This window comes from Agelaius tricolor, unplaced genomic scaffold, assembly GCF_023055355.1.
Source record: "Agelaius tricolor isolate 1412-34295 unplaced genomic scaffold, bAgeTri1.0.p SCAF_3, whole genome shotgun sequence".
NCBI lineage: Eukaryota > Metazoa > Chordata > Aves > Passeriformes > Icteridae > Agelaius > Agelaius tricolor.
The window spans coordinates 45,493,064-45,516,787 of NW_027269263.1; the positions used below are offsets into that span (position 1 = coordinate 45,493,064).

Genomic DNA, 23,724 nt, shown 5'->3' on the forward strand with positions numbered 1-23,724 from the left:
GATCAACTGTGCTTGGAATCCATTCAGCCCCTTGAGAACTTGACAAATATCTTATAGCCACACATTGAAGTGCTCCAACTGCTTTGTGTGCTGTTGTGCCCTAAGTTTCCTGGGCAGTTTTGCTTTTAGATATGTGTACACCATCCTGTTCTAAACTGCACCAGTCAGCTGGTTTAATGGTGTTGTGGAAGTAGTCCTCTCTCTTTTGCTGCTCTACAACATTCCAAGGGGTCTTGAGAAATTCATCATAAGAAAATCCTTCTGTGAATTGTTCTAAAGGCAGTGAAATGGGTACCTACAGTGATTGTAGCCGTTTCTAATACAACTATTATGACACTAAGCAAGATTGCAACACTTCTTAAACTGAAATAGCTCAGCTACTGCATGCAGCCTAGAAACGGATTTCTGTTGTCTGATAAACTGACGGTTTAGTATATGAAATATAACCAGTTTTCCCATTAAATATATTTTGACAGATTAGATCTCTGACAATGAAGCCTTTTACTGCATATCCTTCTGGGTTTATTGTATTCCTGTTTGCCTTGCTGCAGAGGAGCCATGGACAATGCAAAGAAGCAGCTAAAAAATCAGAGATGAATCTTGGTGTAAAATATGATCTTCCTAACTTCATTGCAGACACACCAATTCAGAATGTAGTTTTATACAAGCATCATGTTTATATTGGAGCAGTCAATAAGATTTACGTACTAAATGAAACTCTCCAGAACATTTCTGTGTACAAGACTGGGCCTGTTTTGGAGAACCCTGACTGTGCACCATGTGAAGACTGCCGAGATAAAGCCAATTTATCTAACAGCATATGGAAGGATAACATCAACATGGCACTGCTTTTAGAAACTTATTATGATGATCAGCTCATTAGCTGTGGTAGTGTGTCCGGAGGCATCTGCCACCGTCACATCATTCACCCTGACAACCCTGCTGACATTGAAAGCGAGGTGCACTGCATGTACTCACCCCAGGCGGATGGAGAAGCAGATAACTGTCCTGATTGTGTTGTTAGCACTTTAGGAACCAAAGTTTTGGTGACTGAAAAGGACAGGTTTGTCAACTTTTTTGTTGGAAATACTGTGACATCTGCGTTTCAACCTCCCCATGTGCTGCATTCAATATCAGTTAGAAGATTAAAAGAAACACAGGATGGTTTTGAGTTTCTCACAGATCAGTCTTATATAGATATCCTCCCTCAGTTCCGTGACTCGTATCCTATTAGGTACGTCCATGCCTTTGAAAATGATCACTTTGTCTATTTTTTGACTGTACAGAGAGAAGCTCTTGATTCACAGTCTTTTCACACTAGAATTATCCGCTTCTGCACTTTAGACTCAGAGATGCGTTCCTACATGGAAATGCCTCTTGAGTGCATTTTTACTGAAAAGCGAAGGAAGAGGTCCATCCGGAAGGAGGTATTCAACATTTTGCAAGCTGCCTACGTAAGCAAGCCTGGTGCAGCTCTAGCACACGAAATGGGCCTTGGGCTCAATGATGATATCCTCTATGGTGTTTTTGCACAAAGCAAACCAGACTCTTCTGAACCAACCAACCGATCTGCTGTCTGCGCCGTCTCTGTGCGAACCATCAACGAGTTCTTCAACAAGATTGTTGATAAGCAGAACATGAAATGCCTCCAGCACTTTTACGGGAAAGAGAGCAAATACTGCTTGAACAGGGTAAGTGATAATTTATTTGTTACATTTTGAGACTTTTGTTCTCTCTTTGCCTATTCCATTGCCAGGTATCCATCCCTTCAGTTTCAGTTACAAAATATAAGCCCCTGATCATTGCAGATTGCTTAGCATTGCTGTTGATTATCCCTAAAAGGATTAGTTCCTGTAAATTGAGTATAAAAATCACTGAGGTCTTTATGGGGCTAAAAAATGTAGTTTTTTGCTTGAGAAACTGATGCAGATAAATGGAACGTTTAGGCAGTTATTTCTTTTAATATTTAAAAAAAGTATTCATAAACATTCATGTGCACTGAAGAGTCCTTGAAAAACATCACATACTTAAAAGTAAGTTAATGCTGAATCACTGCCCTTCTCAGAAAAAAATGAAAGAGCTGGTTTGGAATATGGCATGAAGAGCCAGATTGTAATGTGGTTAGTCATGCTTGGTACAGAAATAGTTCAACTGGCATCAGTTTTCTGCAAGAAAGTGTTGGTGAAATCTGTATCTGAATGAGGGTTCAGGTGGTCTCGGGTGGGAGGGTTGCATTTCTGTACACCATGACTTCAGGAGGCTGCTGTTCTCCAACCATATGAAATACTGTGAGCAGAGGAAGCACAGAATTTTTCCCTTTCTCTTCTGGCCAGTGTCTGTGCTGTTTTAGGTCTTATAAAATAAATACAGAATGTGGGAATCAGATACTTAGAACAGTTACTTTGGAACATGAAACATTAGAACTTTCAATCACCTGCTTATGAAGCAGGCCCCTAAATATCCTACCTGGGGAACTTTCTATTCTCCAATACAAGAAATTTGGAGCTCAGAGGTGGCACACTGTCTTCTACCAGTGGGCCAGAGCCTCTGTGGTGGGGCTCTGCTCAGCCAGTTTGAGGCCAGTGTCAGGACAGATCAACAGCTCAACCTGCATTTAGCGATGGATGGTATCTCTCATATCCCATTGCTGGGACAGCTCAAAGTGAGAGTGGGAGTCACAGACCTTCTTCACCCCAAGTATCACCAGTGTCCTCTTCAGCACAGCTGCTCAGCACAGGGCATCAGGTTAGGATGTTGACACAATGCCCTGGTTGGAGGTGGGAGTCTGTTTTGTCAAAGGGAAGGGCTGCTCCCCACTGCCAGAGGTGAGACAGGGCAGTCTGGGGAGAAGAACCCATTACAGAGACCCTGCGGCTTCTCCCAAGTAGCAGGAATGTGCTCAGAGAGGGTCTGAAGCAATCTGATCATAACCACAGCAGCCTTGCCATTTGGGGGATGACTGCTTATAGCAGGCCCCAGGTGTTCAACACAGATGTAGCACTGCCAGTGGATGCTGATACAGCAGCTCCAACAGACATAGCATTTCATTCCCTTTTTTGTGGGAGGGGGACAGGCAATTTTCAGGAACTAAAAACAAGTTAGCAAACACTCAGCACAGTAGCTTCTCTCTCTTCACTTTGTTATTGCTGTCCTAATTTTTCATTTCAGGTAGTCATATCCTTTTTTTTTTCTTTTTTCAGTTCATTTTTAACAAGAACCATTGTCCTTCTCTGAAAGTATTTTATTCTATATTCCTGGGGTATATGATTTGTGAATGACTGTCTTTAAAGCTTGTGGCCTTTAACTTATCTCATTCTGCTCTTGCCTATACACACATTTCATAAGGTGATCTCTTCAAAGCAAAGTATACCATTAAAATATTGACAGAATAATTTGCAGCTTTTCACATGCTGGGAAGTACTTTTGTGTTTCAAAGGCTTTTCCAGAGTCTGCTGCTGCTTTGCATATCAGAATGAGTGTCTTGTACTGCCAACGTGTTTATTATAGTTGCCTATTTTCAAGAAATGTCATCAGAGCTCTGATTTCTGCTACATTAAATTGATAAAGGGAAAAATGTTTCTATGATTTCTTGTGATTCTTTTAAATGGCATAAAGCCAGTCAAAAATTTTTGTCCTGATTGTTTGCTTAACGCTGAAATATCAAGACTGTCAAGCTTTGCTGTACCATTTCCTTTGCCTTATTCCAGAGGGCTCATTAAGGCTTCACTAAAAAGTGTCCTTTGAGGTTTTTCAGGTTTCAACTAGCCACAGAGATTGGCAAGAATTTGCCAACCATCTTTTGTACACCTGTTTTTCTCTGGTGTGTAAAGTAGACCTGAAGGGTTGGAATGTGAAGGAAGGGAAGGAGCAGGCAGAAAAAGGAAGGCACATTATTTCTTATGCTTGGCCCAAAAATGTCAAATCTGGTCTTTCCTGATTTTGCTGGAGATTAAATAACACTTAATAAAAAAAGATTCTCAAACCCCCAACTCTTCTTAGGCCCTTCTTTGTACATTGTAAAAGTGTACATGCGGGCATAAAACATTTTTCCCCTTTTTGTAAGTCACCTTCAACTTAAAAGAAAGCTTTTATAAAATCTGAGAGTTTGTCACAGTTTATAGTTGCAAAGTTCAAAACTTGTTTTTTGTAATGTAGCCAAGATGATTTTTCTCTTTGATGTCAAGAGAATAAAACCACAGATCACTCATGCAAGTGAAAGTCACTGACCACTGCAAAATTAAGTCATAGGACAGTGAAAACAGTCCAGCAGTGAATATGGTATACCACTAACTTCAACATTAAAAAGAAAAATGAGCCTCTAGCACTCTTTGCAAGGAAATGCTCTCTGATAATTTACAGTTAGACTCTGATTTATGAAAGCTATTTCATGTTATCAAAAAAAGGTCCCCCAAGACAATTGTACATAATTTTGTTTGACTTCGGGTAGTCCATCTTTTTAAGTGGCTGTCCCTCAGGACTGTTTCATCTGAGGCTTCTAAAGGTAGAATTAGATCAAAATAAACCTGAATGATACATCCAAAACACTTCCTCAACTTTTTCTTCTCATATTTAAAGCAAAAATAAGTAAAACTTCCACTCATCTTGATATAATAAGCAAAATTTGTTCTGTTTTGGCCTTGTTTTCTAAAGGAATGAAGTTTATGTGGTCATGCTATTTCAGGTCTGTCTCTCTGTTAGTTATCCTTACAGCCTCAGCAATAAGAAATCTTAAAGATGTGAATTCAGGTGTGAATCCAGTGATGGGTCCCATATAGGCTCAGGCTATGGAAACTGATGAAATTTTAGGAGTACCTTTCTAAACCTCAGAAGGAGTCACAAGGAAGGTATTGCCCACCCAGGGGAATAGTCTCCATCAGAGCTTAGTTGAAGAGCAAAGTCAACCAACCACAAGATATAAATCCAGACAAAACTGTGCTTCACTTACTCCAGTGCTCATGGAAAACTTCATAAAATCAAAATAAAACATTTCCAGTTGTGTTTAAGTGTAATACATATTAGGCCAAAACCTGGGCTCACTGAAGTCAGGGTTAGGAAAAGTGAATCCGATGGAGCATCTGATTGATGTCAGACATACTTCAGCAGAGCTGTGACCAGTTAGTACTGCCTAATAATTTCCTTCAGGGAAGAGCTGGCTGACACTTAAATGACAGCAAGATGGAAACATAACTGGCTTTGAATTAAAAGAAAAATTGGGAGTAATAGTAAGGAGGTTTTATTGCTTGAGTCAGGACAAAGATATCTGAGAGGTGGCTGCTGGGGGAGGGGTGTTGAATCACTGTTCAGGAATCTCCCACAACAAAGAGAAAACTGGATGTAGTCTTTCAGCAAAGTTTATTTGGTCAGTTAGTCATTATCAGCCCCAGTGTGGTATACCCAAAGCAGAGGTGTGCTTAGATGAGAAGACAAATGTTGCTTACTTCATTTGCAGTCATAGTCCAGTAGTGTGCATCTTTACCGTGTATTAAATGGGATTTTTCAAGTGAGGAAGATGAGTTGATTTTAGCCTTGACAATCTCAACTATACATTTCAGTTGTCATTAGATATATCAGGATCTTACAGGCTTTTTTTTGTCCTTTCTGCATCTCTTATCTGATAAACTATTGTAAGCCAAATTACCTGACTTTAATAATTATGGACTTTCATGATAAAACACCTCTAATGGTGAAATCCAAATTCAGTTCTGTAAAGATCTTATGTCTTTGTTTTTTCTACAGTTAAGTTCAGGTGAAGGCCTAAAATACTTAGACCTTACAGGAAGAGAAGTCACAGACAGGCTTTTGCTACCATGCCCCCAGGAAGTGTCATAAAGCAAGACAAACTGGTCACAACTCCTCTTAAATGAAAGACACAAAGAGTTGGAAAACATGAAAGGAAAACAGAAGATCACCAAAACAAAAAAAAAGGGAAGGTAAAAGAAACACATGGTGATGCTTCTTTATTACCATTACGCACATGACAGATGAGTAAAATTAGGTTATGCTTATATTGTAATGGAAGAAAATAATTGCTGCCTTCTATCACGAAACCACAAAGGCATTTATTGATCTGTCATCTTAAGGCTGTGTCTAAGAATATTTAATAAAATAAACAGAAACAAATAACTCTTTTGAGGCCCTGGAACTGTAATATCCCACACCGTTTGGCATAGAATTTTGTCAGGTTTAAAAATAACACCACATATCTCTGATTAAAATGGATTGCTGTAAATTGCTCAGATAGTCTAACAGCACAGAGATGTTTTTATATTGTGACTAGAATGTGACTGAATATTTTCCCTAAAACTCAGATACCAGAATCCATTAGATTTGTCCAGTCATTTATTCCTCTGGAAATGCTATATCAGATGGCATGCAGCACTCTGCCTGGGCATGAAATCTGTTTCCATTTGTATGCAAGCTCCTCTGTGGGGTTCTGACATCTCAGAACAATAACTGAGGAGGGCAGAATGATGGGCAGAGTGCACTGGCACCCTTTAAGACATGCTTAAACCCTAGTAACAAGGGGATAGGCTGCATCCACATTCCTGTTCTGCCTCTCTGCAGTGAGTCCTGGCAGTACCAAGGGTCTCTGCTGTGCCTGTACTAGTGGAGGGCAGGCAGGGTGTGCTCACCAACCTGCTCCCCTCCACCAGTAGGTACATGGCCACCAACCCAGCTGGCCATGGAAGACCTGACTGGGACAAACAGCCAGGCATGAGGGATTGCAGGGAGAGTCTGGTCTCCAGCTGAACTGCACAGGAGGGACACAGGTATGAGTGTGTAGGGGTGAGGTATGAGCATGGCTGTGGGTCTGGGAAGGTTATCTCAGGCTGAACCAGATTTAGCAAACACTTGGCTGCAGAGGGAAGGGACTGGCCACATGGACACCCTCATGAGGGAGTTACTGAGAAAAGGACAAGACAAGGAAAAAGGCAGGTCGGGGAGTTTTTTAGGAAAGTGCCACACCTCCCCTAGTGGTTGATGTCTTTGCAGGCTCTTGGGAGCCCCGGGAGCTATGGAGTTTGGGGGCAAACCTCTTAGTTACCCACGGCTGCAAAAACGACAGTTTTCCTTCTCTTGATGTCCAGTTAGGGACCTGTCTTTCCTTGCTTCCCAGTGCTGCTGCTTGGCATTTTATCATCTTCTTGATGAAAGCTGGATTTCTCTGTGAAAAAGTAGTATCCATTAAACTACCATTTTCTGCAAAGGGCACAGCTTTATCAGCCAGAGTTACTAATAATGTTCCATTTCCAGACTTTTTAATCAAATTCTTCCACTGAAGGCATGGTTCCCTATTGGTTATTAGTGTGGAAAAGTGACTCTGCTGCTTTTCTCTGGAATTGCACAGAAATCATTTCAGGCAGAAAGTAATTTTTATTTTGTTAAAATGAATATCTGGTCATGTGTTTTTTATGTCTCAGTTTCTGAAGGCACTTAAATAAGTCTACAGACTAGAACTGAACAAAGTGTAATTTTCTTATCCTATGTAGCCTTGCAAATTAGAAAAATTTTATAGTCCCACAAAAAGAGATGTTCAAAATGTATACTAGTAGTAATAGAATACTAAGGATACTCCCTGAAGATGTATAATATTGAGATCTGAGCCTCTTTTCCTGGGTTCAGACCAAATTCTAAGACTCCTTAGTCCCAGATTAAGTTCACATCAAGTCTGCTGATGACTATTCTGCAATGGGACCATCTTAGCCCCTTTTGAAAGATCTGCTTGGATTTCTTTAAGCACATTCCAAGTTCCAGAGAAAGAGAAGCTGATCATGCAGCACTCTGTATGCAGATCTAAGTCCTGGATCCATCCCACCTGGCTTTGGTAGGTGGTTGACACATGAATTTTTCTCGTGTTCTGCTGCCAAACAATGGAGAGACACATAAGTCCTGACAAAGCAGGCATCTGCCTTTCAGCTCACTCAGCACCCACCTTACCTCAGCAGTTTTCTACTTACTCTGCTTATTCTGACTCAAGACCACATCTGGCCATCATTATTGCTCACTAAAGCAGCAGTAGGTAATTACTATCCAGGAGAGAGCTGTGTTACTCAAACTTTCTAGGTGGCATGTGGGTTTCTGATCTCAGACAGCTTTGCATCAGAGTGGAATTACTCCTCATTTCCAAACATACAAGTAAAACCAGAATCAAATCCCACAGTAAATTTAAAAAAAGTAATAATAATGCTGAGGCAGAAGATCCATGGCACAAATGGTTCAGAAAGCAAGTGTAAGCCACATGAAATTATTACTCGTACTGTCTACAGGGTGTGTGAAAACAAAGAAATGCTAGAGAAATGATCTTGCAGGAAGTGATGATGACAACTTAATTTTCTTAAAGCAGATGCCACCTGCTTTTATACACAGTCTGTGGAAATTAGGGCAGATTGCATGATTTTCTTCTAGTTTCTTGAATTCTTTCTGTCCCACACGTCTTGCACCACTGTTTTGGCAAGACATGCAGTTGTTGTGCAATGTTTTGGTCGAATAAGGGTCTCAACATTCAGCATTATCTTTGGATAGCTGGTCTAGATAGAATTCCCAGCTTTTCTATTTTACCACAGCTTCAGTGTCAGTAAGGACTTCCATGAAACATGCACCTAATAGACACTACAAATGTACATCAAAACTGCTTTCATCAGCACAATATCTCCAATGCATTACTTTATTTCTTAAAAATGTGTAATTAGTCAACACCTCTTCTTTGATAATCTGTATACTGAGTTAAATGCTAAATTAATATAAAGGAAATCAGCAAAACACAAAGATTACTTAGGTCCATTTTGTCTACTGAATCAATAGGATTTACTTAGTGCTAATGCACTAACCAGATTATGAGAACTAATGCAGTACTGTTCAATGACAAAAGCAAATAACTCTTTGAATGATCTTGACAAAAGAACATAAAATCATCTTAATTTGTATTAACTAATTACATTTAACAAAGATGTTTTTTATCTATTACCTTAAGTGAAGCATCACTTCCCCCATCTCATTTTAGGAGTAGATCAAAGCAACAAGAATTAGGAATACTGAAATGATATTGTGTAAAATTTTACACTGATGGAGTTCTTTTAAAAATTTTATTCTCAGAAAGGGACATGCTTTCTCTGTATTCCATATAAAAATCTTTTAATTGCTTTCAAATGAGGAGTATTGGGAAGAGGAGGAAGGAAGAAGAGGGAAACATTTCTTTGTTTAAAACAGAAGAGGAAGAAACTCTTCTACCTTTTAGAGTAAAGCTTCATTGCCTCGGCAGAAGTTCTTAGAAGCAGAGAACCCAGTCCCCTGTCCCAGACATGTTCTGTCCTGCATGAGCACTGGGCTGAGTTCACAGCACCCACACACCCTCAAGGTGTTGTTCGCCAGTCAAGAGGAAACCAGAAGCACTGTGTCTCTGCTTCTATGGGAACTGTTTAGCACATGAATTGGCTTCCACTGGCAAAATCATGCCCTTCAATATGATTAATTTTTCCCTTCCTTAGGATTACAAGAATCATAATTACCATGACGATGATCAAGTCACTCTCATCCTCAGACAACTACCTGGCTTCACTGAATTATTTGGGCCAGAATTACATTCTTGTGTTTTCAATGGAGAGAAGCAGTGATCAAACGCACTTCTCACCTGAAGAGAAATAATGAAAACTACCCAGAAAATTAAGGTGTATCAAGAACCGCAAACCTACATTGGCTGAAAATACATTGAAATATTTAGAGAGGAAAATATGATAAGGTTCTTCTGTGTTCCTCATGGTTATTTTCCTGTTCAGAGTTTGCTGTACATGTAAATTCTTCACCATTATGTGTTTGATTCCAATTGGACCCACTCTGAAAACTGTAATTTGATTATTCATCTTAATTCACTGACTTCCACAGGAAAAGAGACAAGGAACTTATACACTCTCTTAGATTTTAATGGTCTTGGTAACCCATTTGTTCTGTAGAATCACCAATTCATTCAGAAACTCTACAGTAGTTTCTTTGGAAAAAGATTTTTGCCATTTGCAGACATCTGGATCCAGGTAATTTAACAATAGTTTATTTTTCCCTACTCCATGTTATGCCACAGACCTTAAGGGTCTTTTCCACCTTAAGGGATTCTTTGATTCTATGAAAGGAGAAATGCTGTTGGCTGTTGTTGGTGACCACTTCTTTTGAGGGAGAATCCCAGAGTTCACAGTAGAAAAAAATTTTGATACTTTGAATTTTGATTCTTGACAGCCAGCAAGTTAGAAGTCATATAAACAAACCAGCAGGAAATAAAACTCATGCATATTCCTACTTTCCTTGAGCTTTACATCATGACTGCACTATTTTATGATTGGCACTAGGAAATATCACCAAGTTACTTTCAGACCATTTCTCCAATTTGTCAAATTAAATTTTAATTTTAATGATGTCCTCCAAGTGGCTCACAAGACAGTATGAAATGTTCTGCAGTGATTAAGTCATTGATCTCCAGTTTATTCAAGACATTAAACAAAATATCAAGACATTATACATAATATCACTTTCTATATGAGCACTGCACTTAACTAAGAGCAGGTTTTAACGAGCTCTAGAAGAATGAGCCTGGAGGGGTGTTTCTCCAATTTGCAGTCACTGCAAATTAGAGAAAAGCTCACAAAAATATATTTGGATTTTTTTTCCCTGGGTATAGTATTCAGACCAGAGACTAGACTTTTGGATTTTCTGACACCGACCTAACCAGGTTTGTCTGCGATTTTTCACAAGTTTTTGTAAGAATTCCTTCCCTGCTTTGCACTTTTGGCTTCAAATATGCAACTCTGTCTGAAATATTTTGTTTTTATGCTCACTGAATATGACATATATACCATCAGTTACCTGCAAAACAGTGATAGCTCCTGATAGCTCAGCTCAGCGATGTCTAGAGACATTTTTGGCGTTTTTGTCTTCTGTGGACCAAATCAAGTGTAAATTCCAGAGCACCACAGCTTCCCATATGAACAAATAAGATAACATTAATTATCTTCTACCCTTCTGGACACAGCTGTAAGGCAGGGCTTGCTCACACCTCACTGCATTCCAGCAGCACACCTGTGCCAGCTTAACAGTAACAAAGCCCTCTCTGTGAATCACAGGCAGAATTGGCACCTCTTGTCCTACAAGAGAAGCAATATAGCTGAACCCAGGCACTTACCCGTGCTCTAATTGTCCATTTCAATAGTTGTGTGATTTCTCAGTGGAACTTGGCATGATACCCAGAGTGCATCATCTGACATCAGTTATTTTTCCACATTGACAGCCAAATGGATAGTTATGTGTATACTGGGAGAGAGGGAGGGAGGGGGGGAGAGAGAGAGAGAGCGAACCAGACGTAAAAGTGTTAATTTAAAGCAGCATGTTTGACAAAGTTTTCCCTGTTATCAATCTTCCTTTAGATTTCTAAGTAGCCTTTTAATCTCTGCATTTCTACTCAAAGATCAAAGCCTTCCTATTTCTTGAACAGCCAACCCTACATTATGGTAATCCATGAAGTGCCAGGTTTTTTAAGAACCATATGTGTAACAATCTACAGGTTCTTCAGCAGACAGACAAAATTATGGCATCTCTGAGGAAGGCTGAGCTGACTTTGTGGCTAGCTGACTTTGGAGAAGCTAAGGTGTCAGGGTAAGCAGGAAAGTCTAGCCACTTTTTCCAAAGAGCTTGAGCGGGGTTTCATGAGGCAGCATGTTAGGATGCTTGAATTGTGATGAAATGACTATGTAGGTGTACAGAAACATCTCTCTCCAAAGTCTTTGCTTATGGAAAAAAGCAGTTACAGGAAAGAGCAAAGATCCCATGTTGGGGGAGGGTAAATTCAGAAATCTGCCTTATTTCAAAAAGCATGAAAACTGTACATCTTTCTGCACTTGAACTATTCATACTCATTGTATGAGTAATCTGCACAGATGTTTCAGAAATACTTTTACACTGGGTAGGATATGAGTGCAACAGAATACAGCTTTTCACTTGTTTGGTGGCCAAAACAAAGAAAAGCCAAACTTGCCCATTGATGATTTAACCCAGTCAAATACTGGGTTAAAAAAAAAATAAAGTATGTTCAGTGTTCCTAGTTCAAAGTATTAGTTCAGTTCCTGCTGAAGAAAATACACTGTATATTAAGAGTTAATAAGATAACTAATACAGTACAACCTTTAGTATGTGGATAACCAAACTGTTAAGTCACTTCTGTACCACATCTAATTTAGAAGCCCTTTTAGGACACTGCGCAGAGATTTCAACTGCTCATTTGGTCTGATGTAGGCTTTCACCTAAATGCTACAGTAAATTGACAGGGCACCTTCAGAAAAGCTGGCACCATTGCTGACTGCAGCTCCTAGGGGCTGCAGACAACCTCACCTGCCAGTGCTGTTGCTGGGCTCAGCTCAGAAACATCACAGTTCAGCAGCAAAGGGCTGAGCTACTAGGTTGAACATTTTCTTGATAGTATTTTCAATGCCTTGATTTTCAGTCCAGAATTCACCAGAGTTAGGCCAACAAGAAATTCTTCATTCATTGCTTTCTTTTTCATACTCTGAGAAAAGATATCTGAATCTAGAAGACAATAAAATTTTCTCTTTCTAAAATTTTTCTACTTTCTCTGTAAGGGTATGATGCAGATCTGTTTGACTTAGTAACAAGAGTCTTGACTGTCTTGAAAAGGTTTCATTCAAGCTTCTTTAAAGATTTTTTAAAATATGTTTTTAAAACATGTTTTGTGACAAAAAACAAATCAATTAAAAAATAAGATACATTAAGCTCACTCTTGATTTCAACTGAGGGAACCACTGTAAGATCCTTTATAATCTTCCTAAATGTTTTTTTCATAAAGTATGTCACAGTGGGAACATGCTACATGACTTCCAAATTTAAACTGTTAAAAGATAATTTAAGGGATTCCTGGTTATTATCTTTACACTATGTCCCCAAAACAGATGATGTAATATCAATAATAATGAAATTATTATTGATAAGCTAATATAATTGAAATCTATTAGTAATAGATTACTATTGAATTGTTAGGAGGTTATATTCCTCTTCAGAGATAACGTAAAGTGTTTTGTTCAAGATCTTTTTCAATGAAAATTAAAAACGTGCAATCTCTATTACCAAAATGAAAGAGAAAATCCTGCAAATGCAGCTGTTATTTTAGTACACTCAAGACATCTAGAGATCAGATGAAATAGTGCATGAACCGCAGATGATCAGTACAATAATCTGAGTAATTATCAAAATCTGTCTTCCCCTTAGTTTAATCAGAAACCTGTTTTTCCTAACTTATCTCCCTTTTCTTTCTCTGGCTTCTTCTCCACTTTAGTGTCTTATTTCTGAAAAAATGTGGTGAAAATAGAGGGAGAAGAATATTGGAAATTGTTATTTTAATGTAAAAAATCATATTGTTAGAGAATTTGTTTTGGAAACTGTTTTAGAAGTAGGTGTGTCACTGGGCAGGCTCTGCAGTACAAGAATTCTCAGACTTTTGGAGAAGCAGCATTATGGAAGTCACTAGGAGAAAAGACACCTTGATATATGTGCTTATACACGTATCATCAGGTTAAATAAAGACCCTATGTTTTATTCCTGCAGACATGATTTTAAAAGTTAATCGAAACATTCCCATAACATTAAGAAGTTTTTGCCCTCCTCATGGAACATCATAACTGATGAAGCAATTAAGTTTGAAACATCTTAAAATACTTTTGGTCGAATGCATTTGTGCTAAATGACTTCATTCTGACAAAGATCTATTGCTACTCGTAAAGACAGTGCTCATCTGTACTTCATTTTCAAACAGGCTTTTTCAAGAAACGCTTCGTACTGCAGAGCACAGGATGATGAATACCGCTTAGAAGTCACCACTCCTCTGCAGAGGGTTGACTTGTTCATGGGCCAGTTCAACAGTGTCCTGCTGACTTCAATTTCTGTCTTCACCAAAGGGAACCTTACCATTGCTAACCTGGGAACTTCAGAGGGCCGCTTCATGCAGGTAAACATTACCATATTACCACAGTAACTTCACAATAAAAACCATACTAGCCTTTAGCAGGACAGTGGAAAGGGAAGAGGATTATTACCCCAGTTTAAAATGGCATTAGAAAATTGAAATTACCAAATAAAATACAGTTTCTGTAATATAAAGTGTCTAATAGAGCATTCAGTATTTTAAGTGTTTACCTGGAGCTTGTGGTTTGAAACAGTGGTTGAGGAGCAAATTCTGCCATGAGCTCTGACTGTCTTAGTTCACAGAACAATTTTGGTCCATACAAACAAGAGTTCTTTCAAAGACTAAACTGAAAGCAGTGTCTTGGATAGACATCAAATATGCCTCAACCTCAGCTGGGGCAGAAAGGTCTAAAACAGTGACTGATTATTCAAACAGCTTCAAAAATACACTTTGTATGAATCTACACTCTAGAGGATCAGATTATACCTATTTAATGTAAAAGGCCAAGACAGTTTATAATGTAGAAGCAGGAGCCTCAGCATTAGTTGTTTCTATATACTGATCCACTCCTCTGGCTCCAAATTCCTTGCTAGTGTAGCCATAGCCTATGACTCACAACTGTAGAATTGAGATTAGCTCCTTCTCCACCTACTTTCAAGTTTCTCTGAATGTGTATTAGATTTTCAGGCTCTTGCTCACTCCTATCTCACTCTGTTCTGTTGGATTACAGTTCTTCCTGTCGTAAAACAAGTTTTTCATAAAAAGTGATAAATCACCCTCCTGAGTAGTCTGTCTTGCTCCACTAAGTACATAACTAACCTAGACAGGTAGATTATACTACATGACTTCTTTGTAGGTGACTAATTAAATAAATATAATGAATACAAGCAGCAGTCTTTTAAAATCTTGGCCGTAAAAATCAAACACCAGAAGACAAAGACAAAATACTTTGAGTTCACCCAACTTATTTCAAGCACTGTCATCCTGTAGTAACTTCCTTGGAGAGCTTGACTTCTCCAGCTGACAGAGTCCAGCCTGGATGTGCATCTCAGCCTGGATCCTTCTTGCACCCAAGGACCTGTGTTATTTTGATTTGCTAGTACTATTTGTCTTCTAGAAAACTTCCTGAACTATTGATAGCCTTCTGGCCTTCTGGTTCTGTAGGCCATAGAGAGTCATCAAAGTTAATGAGAAGACCATCAGCTGCTGTGCCATTCCAGTTTTCCCATTTCCCATAAGCTTCCATTAGAAAATAGTTGGGCACATGTAGCCTTTAATGGAACTAAACCTTTCCTTTCTTCTCTCCCTTTCCCTCCTCTCCTTGCCGCATGCAGTGCATAGGGTTATATATTGTTCTCAGAATATGCACCCTGTCTGGATAAAGGGAATCCTGTACCTCCAGTCTTCTGCTCAGACTGGACACAGAACCAGCTGCATAATGCAAATTCTGTAATGCTTCTACAGGCAAAGAGTTCAAAGTGATTTGCCACAAAGGACAGATGAAAAAGTAGAGAAAATCATGTTTCTCTTTTCCTTCTCCAAAAAAATTTAACAAAACTTTCAATGACAACCCTGCCAGTTTTACCTTAACTTCCCATGATGACCTTGGTAAATTTAAGCTGCAGTTTGTCTTCTGTGCAGGAGATGCAAATGCCAAGAGCTACACACTGAGCATGGGCCCAAACTGCACTCTGTTCTTGGAAGCAGATACTGATTCACACAGCAAAATGAGCAATTTGTTTAATCTTTCTGAAGTAATTTCCTTATCTACAAAATACAATTAATAACAACTACTCTCTTACTCCCAGCATTACTTCTGGGCTGTCACAAAGCTTTTAGGAGGGTTTGGTAGAAAGCACAAGGGAGCATTCTTTTTATTTATAATGTTCTTTAAATTATTCATTCAAATCCTGCAGCACACACTTCATTCAGATGTTTGCCCAACTCAAGGAACAATTAAATATTTCCAGAATACATTTCCCATTCCTGGTTTAGTTGCAGATCAAAAGAAAAAGCTATTGTGTAAACTGCACATGGCTATTAGCAGAAATATTCTCATCATTGAATCAGACTGGCTTCAGCTACAGGGGGAAGTCAGCATTGGGTTCATATTGTACTAAATAGAAGCTCTTTCCTTGAGGGTTGGGTGCAGCTAGCAGGAGAATAAGCATACTGACTACCTTTAATGATACTACCTCCAAATAAAAGGTTGGTATTTGTTTTGTCTTTAAATGATTTTGGAAGGGATATCAGATCTGTAGGATACAGAAGACACCGATTTTTGCAGATTTTAATGTTCTCTCTTTTTTTTTTTTCTCTAATAGTGATTTAGGAGTGCTTTCAAACATGTTCATTAGGAAATGCCCAACTAAAGTAGATTTGTAGTGTTTCTATGGAAATATAGCTATTAACAGCAATGAGATTAAGAGCATTAAAAATTAAGTTATTATATGACCATTACTGGAGTAAAATGGGTAAAAAAATCAAGATAATCTAAGAATGGCTTAATTCATCAAAAGGATATCCCCAAAGACTTCCACACATTTTTAGCAAAGAAATGTAATGTTCTTTTTTGTTTCATTCACAAATTTGTTGGAACATATCGCAAAGAATCCTGAGCTCTTCTGACTTCACAGTCATTTGCACAGATCTTTTTAGGTCTTTGTACAAGTAAATACTGAATTTTCCTGTGCAATCTCCTTGTAACTTGTAGCTATTCAAAGCTGACTTCAGACACAGGCATGCTTTCAGAGAAAATTGGTTACAAAATTCTACCATCAGGGAACCTGTTTTAAAACTTGTTGTACTGTGTTAGTATTTTGAAAACATATTATCATGCCAACTATTTAAAAGCAAAAGAAAAAGTATTAATGTATAGCTTTCTATATTTAGAAAATCAGCTCAGCCCTTCAAGGGCACCCAGTTCATCTTATATCTTTTTTGAAATACCAAACCTTACAATTTGGTTTAGACAATTTGGTTTAGACAACCAAATTTAGACAATTTGGTTTCTGACATAAATTTCAGTACTAGTAGCCATCCATGAGATTAAAAGCAGTAGTCATACAATATCTCTGTCTTTGATGACAGCACCCTGAAGTGTCCAGATATACATCAGTTTGGTGAAAGTAATGAACATTTGAATCACTTTTCTGCTGTATTAATTTAGGGTTTCTTTTAGCTGTTACGAAAGACTGGGGGGGAGGAGGACGGCAGAGGAAGACCTCTTGAAAGCTTAGTGATCTTGTCATCTAAATTGAGTTGGAACTCCAAGCCTGCGCTGTGGAAGCCAGAAGGTGCAGCAGCAAGCTATTGAACCTGAGAGAAATTTATTTGAAAATGTTTCTCATATACCCCCATTATACTTGTTTATACTTGATCAGCAGCCAACCACTTGAGTCTGTCTTTTTTTTCTTTCCACTTTCCTGCCATCTTTCCATCTCCCTTTGCTTTTCTTCTTCTACTCATCACTTTCTACCTTCGTGCATTCCTCTTGTCTCCAACTCTATTTCTATCTCCATCTATTTTTATCTCTTTATCTCATGGCTATAGAACAGCATTACTGCAAAATTCAACAGATTTAACATGTATGTTTTTCCTTCTGTAGGTGATGGCTACCAGATTCTGGGCTTTTGATGTATTTAGGGATTTATCACAATGAATAGTTCCTAACTTTACAAGTGATTCCCCCAAAGCTTATATCATTACCAATAACCCAACTCAGATCATAGCCCACATTTTAGTTATTTTAAAAAAGCTTTCTAAAGAACCAGTAATAATCAGAATGCAAAGGCCTGTATGTTTTATCCAACCAAGGAATACTCACCTGTTGTTTTTTGTTTTTAGTTTGATAAAATAGAATTATTCACTTGAACAGCTTTAGAAAGCACTAACACTGGAAAGTAAATATAGCCTCTTTCACTAAATGTTTCTTTTTTTTCAGCCAAAATCTGGAACTAAAATAAAATAAATCTGGATGGTCCAAATACAGAAGATGCATGTGTTCTTCTAAGGAGGATAATTAGGGCCATGAGGTGAATTCCAGATTTCTCCTGAAAAGTACTGCAGCCCATTCACATACTGAGCATGTTTTGGCTGCCTCAGAAATGTCAAATCTGTATTTGGCCATGAATAGATTGGAGTTTGTAGTCTACTAAATATTGTGGAGTTTCTGTTACAAAACAGACCAGTAATAATTTTTCTAAGACAGCTGACATGCATGAGACAGAAAAGAAAAATGGTTTTACTTCCTTCCTAAGCTGGAGCCTGACAACAAACTTTTTTTTCTCCTTCTCTTTTTTTTTTCTGCTGAGAAGTTGCAGCTGTTTCAGCCTTTCTTATTGTGCTTGTTTTCAGACTGTGACTGGGAACACAGACTGTAACTACAGCTGTTGGGTGCAAAGTGAATCAGGTATTTCACAGTGGTTATTTGATTAGAAAACAGCACCCAGTCACACTGCTAGAGCTGAGGGAATCAGATTTTCAGCTGGTCTAAAACGGCCTTATTCTGCTCAAACCAAGCTACTCTGAGAATACAACTCACAGCTAGAAAAGACAATTATATTACCAGCCAGTATTTTGGGAAATTATCGTTTCTGGAAAAAAAACCAACTCCGTGATATATTGAGATAAAATATCGTTCTTTTTTCTTCTTGGTTTCAAGGCATTTTGGGTTTTTTCTACCTAAAATTGGCATTATTTCAGAGAGTGTTTTTAGAGTGACGATGAAATGAGTTCTTCAGGAAGGGGAAATCTTTGTGGTAGTTCTGGGAAGTGTGGGATATGGGAACGTCTACCAAGATTTATTCTTGAAAGCTCACATTTGGTCTGGCTGTAACAATGAACAAGAGGTCAATGCCCTTGACATAGCAGAGGCTGGATTTCAGCCTGAGAGTATGTGTGGAAGTAGAATAGTGCATGTGCCCCCACACTTGAAGCTGGCCTCAGCAACATAGCACCCCAGCAAAATCACCAACATTACTTGTTGGTGACCTTCTTGAGGAAGAGGGGACTAGAGAAGTTTTCACTGTATGTTTTGCATCTAAAATGGGCAACCACTCTCTATAGATGCAATTTTGGCAGCAGGCCCACCTCATCCTTCTGACTATGCCAGTGAAACTCAGTGCACAGCAGGGCAGCAGTAGTGCAGAATGAGGGACCCCACCACAGGCCCTCTCATCTTCATGGTTCAGTGGGACATCCATCCATCCTGTTGCTTCTGGAGGTGAGGAAAGGGTCTTCCCATGGGCATACATAGACTCTGAGGTGCCATCAGCCACATGCTGGCTGCAGTCCTGTCCCATCTGGCTGAACACGAGCCAGATCTAGCTGAAAAGACAAGCATTAGCAAAACATGGTAATGCACTGTCATGTCTGAACAAATTCTGGACAGAAAACAGCTTTGGGCACAAAAACCAAAGTGTGATGGTACAGATAGGCCTTGCTGGAGTACTGCACACCAGGCAACAGGCCACTCATCCTCCCAGGGGGCTCTCTGCACTTGTTAGACATGCAACAGTACAGATTAATGCAAGCCTTATTCTAGAGAACCATTATATCCCAGTATTTTTAACCAGACTTTTTTCTAAGAAAAGTTATATGGGGTTATAGTAAAGCTTCAAGGAGCAGAATTCTGGCAGGGCCTAAGATGGAGAAGGGAGAGGTATGAGACAAGTAAAAGCACACAGTCATACCTTTCTCAGTACCCTCCAGCTTCTGGCACTTAGTGACCCAGAGATACTCTGAGCTGGAAATTGCACCCATATTTGGCACTTAGTAGTCATTTGTGGACTCCTTTCTCCAAAGTTTTGCTTACTGTTTTTTTAATTTATTTTTGTTTTCTCCTCTGTGGTATGCTGTGACAATGACTTTCATAATTTTATTCTGCTTTGAGTGATAAAGAGCTTTTTGGGGTTTCCTTAACCTGCTGGCCTATCATTTCTTTTGTTGCCTTTGATTCTGTCTTATGAGGAATAGGAACGGGGCACTCAAAAATCAATGGTTTGGGAAATTCTCACACACTGAGCACAAATCTGTTGTCTTTCACATCCAAGTAGACAGAACACTTGATAATCACACTCATTTCCCAGGAACACTTATGATTAAAAACAAACACCACAACCAAACTTTAACACACATCTCAGTTCCCCAAAAAGAGAGAACTTAGCATGTGTTGTAGCTGCTTTCATAGACTACATGCCAGGGAACATAATGCGTGCTACAGAAATCAGTGAAAAAAACCCATCACATCTGCTTTTTATTTGTAACTGCATTCAAGGATTGGGAAAATTTGTCCCAGAATTCAGCAAGAGACCCAAGTCTTCAATGTTGCTCTCCTCTTGCAAACAGCAAAGCAGCAAGACCTCACCACTCCAGGAATCAAGACTCAGAGCCATGGTGCCTGTCAGCAAAATGAGTTGACACAGAGCAAAGAAATTCAGAGCTTTGCATCTTTCATTGTGCTCAGTCAAATCCAGTTTATACCGTGGTGTGCTAGAAGCCATAGGCACCTTTGAATTTATCAAACTCCTCTTGATGCAGTTCCTGTCCCTCTAGACAAATGTTGTTGTGATAAAACCCACCCGTGCAAGTGGCAAGCCATATTGCACTTGAACCAAGTGCAAGAAGGTCAAGAAATATATGAGCATGGACTTTAAACCCCACAGAGCCTGGAGGAGGAAAGAGTGATGGGATGCCCATGGAGTCATTGCAAAGGCTGTCCTCAGTGCCCACTGTTGTCCTGTCTCAGGGGCCCAGCAATTCATCTGGCTTTTCAATACTGGCAGTCTGACCTATTTAAGGCTACATGCAAACTGTACAAACAAGCATTTGTAGGAATGGGAGTAGCTGTAATCCTTCCATCTTTCATTTTTAAGCCAACAGAAAACTCTGTCAGACTCTTGATAAGCAGCATTTTCATATTGGTAGCTCAACTTTTGGCATTTATGATAGCAGTTCTTTCTGTGGTAAAGAATGTATCTTGATTCTCCCAGGGAAAAAAAGGTATCAAACACTGCATAATGCAAAATCCATGTAGCCAAATTAAAATTAACACCTGGTGCTGAATAACTGGTTTGAGAGCACATATGTTTTAATATTCAGTTTGAGTAGAAAAGCTTGCACTCTTCAGAAGAGATCCATTATATTCTTCATGGATTAGAATGATATACAGCATTTAGAGAGCTACATATGTGCCCTTTGCAAGGCTAGGCTGCATATCCCAGGGCATTTGAGGCATTGCAGAATATAGTTAACCCTGAGCCTATCTCTGCTGGATAATGGCATACACCTGCCAGACATCTAGGGAAAAAAATAACAACATGATACTTAGATTGGATTCCTTTTAGAAGGCCTCTCATTTTTGCAGAAGATATTTCAACATGTAGACAGTAACATTTGTAATTCAATCCTGCTGACTAGCAGAACTGAGCATTGGAATGATTTTTAAAATAAGCTGTTGCATGCTCGTTTTCAACTCAAGTTATTACAGTCTTAATTTGCCATAGACTCAAGTCTTCATATTTAACATTAATACTAGCTGATGGCAATGAAATAATATTTAAATTAATAACTTTAGTGTTCATGGACCTAAGTGATCACTGACTTCCAGTATTAAAGAATACATTAATATATTCATTAATTAATTGTTGGCTGTTATCTTCATTGAAGTATTTCATGGAAGTAGTCTGAGCAATGCTGGAAGAAAATTGTGTGTTTTTCTCTAAATAGAGAGACATAAATATTGTGTTTGTCGTAGTTACTGATATTGAACATGATTCTCAAAAGATATCAGAAGAGCTTCATGGATTTAAATGAAGGGTCCATATAGTTCAGTTCTCTGTCTCCAGTGGTATTGACAAGTGGATGCCTAGTGACCCAGACACACATAGCTTCTGCTTCAAGTTTCCAACTATTTTCTTTTCTGGGAATTTCCTGAGCTATTGACTGTTGTCTGTTTAGCTCTTTCCCTGTACCTGTGCATTTTCCCTTTGGATATGCATATCTCTTGTGTTCTTATCCTTTGACAGGGAGTACCATAGGTCATCACGTGTTGCTAGGATGTCATATTCTTTTGTTTGCTTTGAACCCAAGTCTTTTTTTTTGTCTTTTGGTGGTGTTTAGAATTTTATTTAATAATAGAATCATTTAGGACTGGAAACACCTCTAGTATCATTGAGTCCGACTATTAACCTAACACTGCCCTGTCCACAACTGAACAATGCCATTAATTGTCACTTTTACGTGTGAGTCACCAGAGACACAGCCACTTCTTTGGGCAGCCTGTTCCACTGCTTGACAGCCCTTTTAGTGAAGAAATGTTCCCTAAAATATATTCTAAACCTCCCCTGGTGCAACTTGAGGCCATTTCATCTTTTCCTATTGCTTGTTACTTGGGAGAAAAGACTAACCCCGAACTGGCTACAGCCCCTTTTGGGTAGTTGTAGAAGAGAGTGTAGGGTTGGTCTCTACCAGCTCATGATTATCTATTCCTTTATCATAGGGATTCCACACATACCATACTCAATCATTGTTCATTACAGCATTTTGATCATCTCTGTTACCCTTCTCTGAGCTTTTCCCCCTTTTAAAATGCTCTTTTTTCCAGGAGGCAAGTAGAACTGCACAGAGATTTTAAGTTTCAGGCAAGCCATGAATTCATATGATATCATTATCATTATCATTATAATTACCCTGATATCATTATCAGGGTGTTTTCTGGTTTGTTCTCTAATCCTTTTCTAATAATTTCTAAGTTTTTATTACATTGGTTTTGGCTGCTGCTAAGCAGTTAGATAACTATCTAACATATACTGCTTTAAATTAATTTTCATTGGTGTAGTTCATCTGCCATTTTATTGCCTTGTCTTGTATTTCCTTATTTCCTTCTGCCATCCTTCATAGTCTATCCTCATCCTAACCACCTTGAATACCTTCAGATCATCACAAAACTTTATCACTGGACTGCTCAACCACTTTTCTGGTGACATTGACCATTTACTACAAATGTCTGTTTGTTCTCCTTTGGTTAATTATCTGTGCTAGACCTTCCCTCACTCCTAATTGATTGAGTGGAGGCATGGAAATAAGGTTTCATTTCTCTTATGCTCTGAAGAAATGGATGGTTAATAAATTAATTACTAAAATGAAAATAAAACACAAAAAAAATCCAATATCACTCTTCCCCACCCCCCCCCCACCAAAAAAAAAGACACCCCCAAAACCCCAGGATTTTATAGTCTTTGCAGAGGGAAAATCTCCTGTAGTACTGAACAATTTTCATGGTAGTGATCCCTGTATGTCAGTGTGTCCATGACAGATGAAATTTATGCTGCACACATACCAGCTCAGTTCCAAGCTATAAAAATCAGAGCTTTATGAGAACGACACTGGAGTCCTAAGTAGCCTCTTCCTCCTGCTGTAGAAGCTGTCTTCAAATTGCTTTTTTTTTTCAGGATTATGTCAGATAAGGGTAAGATAGAATTTCAAGGACTGGGCTGATGTGTGCAAAAATCACACATTTGTGTGGACCAAAAAGAACATTTTTAACATCTAATATCTGTTATAGCAGATCTGTAGGTTGGTAGATTAGTTCAAAGCAAAATCCAAACTTTCATTCTGTGTGCTAGGAAGTGTAATCTGAGCTCCCTGTATGTCATGAGGTCAAAGTCTAGTCACTTGGGCTTTGAGCAGGTGATTTGACTATCAACCTCAGTAAAATAAAGGTCAGTCGGTGTTTCAAGTACCAAGTAATTTTTCCAAGATTGTAGAGATGG

The 23,724-nt window shown here is 38.8% G+C and overlaps 1 protein-coding gene across 1 annotated transcript in view; it reads left to right on the forward strand.

Annotated features, from left to right (window-relative positions):
• The first annotated feature begins 491 nt into the window (after positions 1 to 491).
• The window catches only part of MET (MET proto-oncogene, receptor tyrosine kinase), a 70,218-nt gene continuing 46,985 nt past the window's right edge, over positions 492 to 23,724 (forward strand). Inside the window, exons 1-2 of the mRNA XM_071423692.1 lie at positions 492 to 1,691; positions 13,802 to 13,993. Of these exons, the coding sequence (XP_071279793.1) occupies positions 492 to 1,691; positions 13,802 to 13,993 (1,392 nt within the window). The remainder of the gene's footprint in view (positions 1,692 to 13,801; positions 13,994 to 23,724) is intronic.